The sequence below is a fragment of the Tupaia chinensis genome, unplaced genomic scaffold (genome assembly GCF_000334495.1).
Source record: "Tupaia chinensis unplaced genomic scaffold, TupChi_1.0 Scaffold144346_1, whole genome shotgun sequence".
Lineage (NCBI taxonomy): Eukaryota > Metazoa > Chordata > Mammalia > Scandentia > Tupaiidae > Tupaia > Tupaia belangeri.
The window spans coordinates 1,093,934-1,095,790 of NW_006204205.1; the positions used below are offsets into that span (position 1 = coordinate 1,093,934).

Here is a 1,857-nt window from a genome sequence, read left to right on the forward strand (position 1 = left end):
GCAACGCACGCACTTCACAAGCCAGCAATTGCAAGAGCTGGAAGCCACGTTCCAGAGGAACCGCTACCCCGACATGAGCATGAGGGAGGAGATCGCAGTGTGGACCAACCTCACCGAGCCGCGCGTGCGGGTGAGCGCGCCTAAGGGGACCGACGCAGCGGGCTCCAGCTGCCTCTGCCGCAGCTTAGACTGCATTCAGTCTTTTCCTCTCCCACCAGCAGACCCGCTCCCTCCTCCCACCTCAGCGTCCAACCCACCCAGCGTCTGCTAGGCGCCTCACGCCCCTCAAAGCGGCCACCCCCAGCCCCTTTGACTTCATCCTTAATCTTAGGGTTGTACTGCGGCCTTTCAGGGCTCTCCCATGTTAGCCGGATCCCTGGGCCTGAGACTGGGCAGAGGATTCCCAGCCACTGGAGACCTCGGGAGATGCTGGCCCTGCCCTGAACACTCAAAGGGAAAGGCAGTTCGTGCTGGCTGTCTTGGAGAGGCCTGAACATTGCCTGGGCTTGAGGGGGTCTCAAAACAGTGATCCTATTCTGCACCCAGCTTTTCCAAAATCTTGGATATTCTCTATCTTCCCTTGCCATTCATCCAGTCAGTAGCTGGACTCTGCCTAATACCCTTTCTGGTAGGTCTTAGATCAGGTCAGGTGTGTGGGGGGGTGTGCTCTGGTGGCCAAGTGGCCCTCCCAGTCTCTTTTGGGATATAAGATCTCAGACCCAAGATCAGACTGCATGCTCCTTCTGTTTGGTTCCCAGCAAGCACAAGGCTTTCCTGCTAGAGCACCAAGAGAACCGTTTCTTCCCCAGCACACAAATAGGTAATCAGTTATTGAGAGCACCTCTCAAGTCAGACCAAAGTCCCACCTGGCCCAGACTCCTGCTATAACTCCAGCCCTCACCCCTCCCCAGAGAGACTGGCCAGCCTAGTGGGGCTCAAAGAGAAGACACAGCGCTCAGTAATCCTGAACTCACTAATCCTGCCCATGTTTATGGTGGTAGGGGTGGGTGGGGGTGGAAGCAGGCGGTGTTCGTGCTGGGGACTGGGGAAAGCAAGCTGAGGTGCAGGGGTCCTGCCAACCAGCTCAGGAAACTCAGCCCACGACGGGAGAAGTGTCCAGAGGGCAGGGACATGCGGGTGGGAGGGCAGATAGGTGAGGATCCCAGAGAATCTGGGGGGGAAAAGAGGTTCTTACCAAATTTTGTGGGAGAAGATGGAGGGGGGAGATTAGAGAGAAACCAGTAAGACGCGAAAGGAAATTAAATATTTGCAGAGAAACTTATTTGGCATATATTTAGGTGGCAGGAAAGAAATTAAATATTTAAAGGAGAAGCAGAAGGATCAAGTATTTGAGAAAAAGAAAGAATCAACTATTTAAGGGAACCCGTGAAGGCCAGATATTTGGAAAGAAGGAAAAAGCTAAATATTTGAGGAAGAATCAAAAGGATCGAAAATGGGAGAGGGGAAGGGGAAAATAGACTAAAGGAGAAGAAAATGGTTCAGATAGCCAGATGGACCGAACGAAAACAAACTTTTGGGGCAGAAATGAAAATGTCCAATATTGCCAATAAAGAGAAAAACAGACACTTTGAGTGCTGTAATAAGATTGAGGAATTGCGGGAGTCAGTGAGTTATATGTTTGGGGGGAAGAAAGATCCTTTTTTATATTCGAGGGAGAAGAAAAAGAACGAACTATGTAGTGGACAGAAACCCGTTTGGGAAAGAAAAGCGGAAGGTGGGCTGATGGAGAGAGGAAGAAGGAAAACGAATAGCTGTTAAACGCGAGTCCGTTTTAGGAAAGGAAAACGGAGGAAAGGAAAACGGGTTTAATTTGGAGACGAAGGTACAGATCGGAAG

At 51.1% G+C, this 1,857-nt stretch overlaps 1 protein-coding gene across 1 annotated transcript in view; it reads left to right on the plus strand.

Moving 5' to 3' along the window:
* The window catches only part of PITX1 (paired like homeodomain 1), a gene marked incomplete at its 5' end in the record, with an annotated part of 5,429 nt that overhangs the window by 2,814 nt on the left and 758 nt on the right, over window positions 1–1,857 (plus strand). Inside the window, one exon of the mRNA XM_027767661.1 lies at window positions 45–130. Within this exon, the coding sequence (XP_027623462.1) occupies window positions 45–130 (86 nt within the window). The remainder of the gene's footprint in view (window positions 1–44; window positions 131–1,857) is intronic.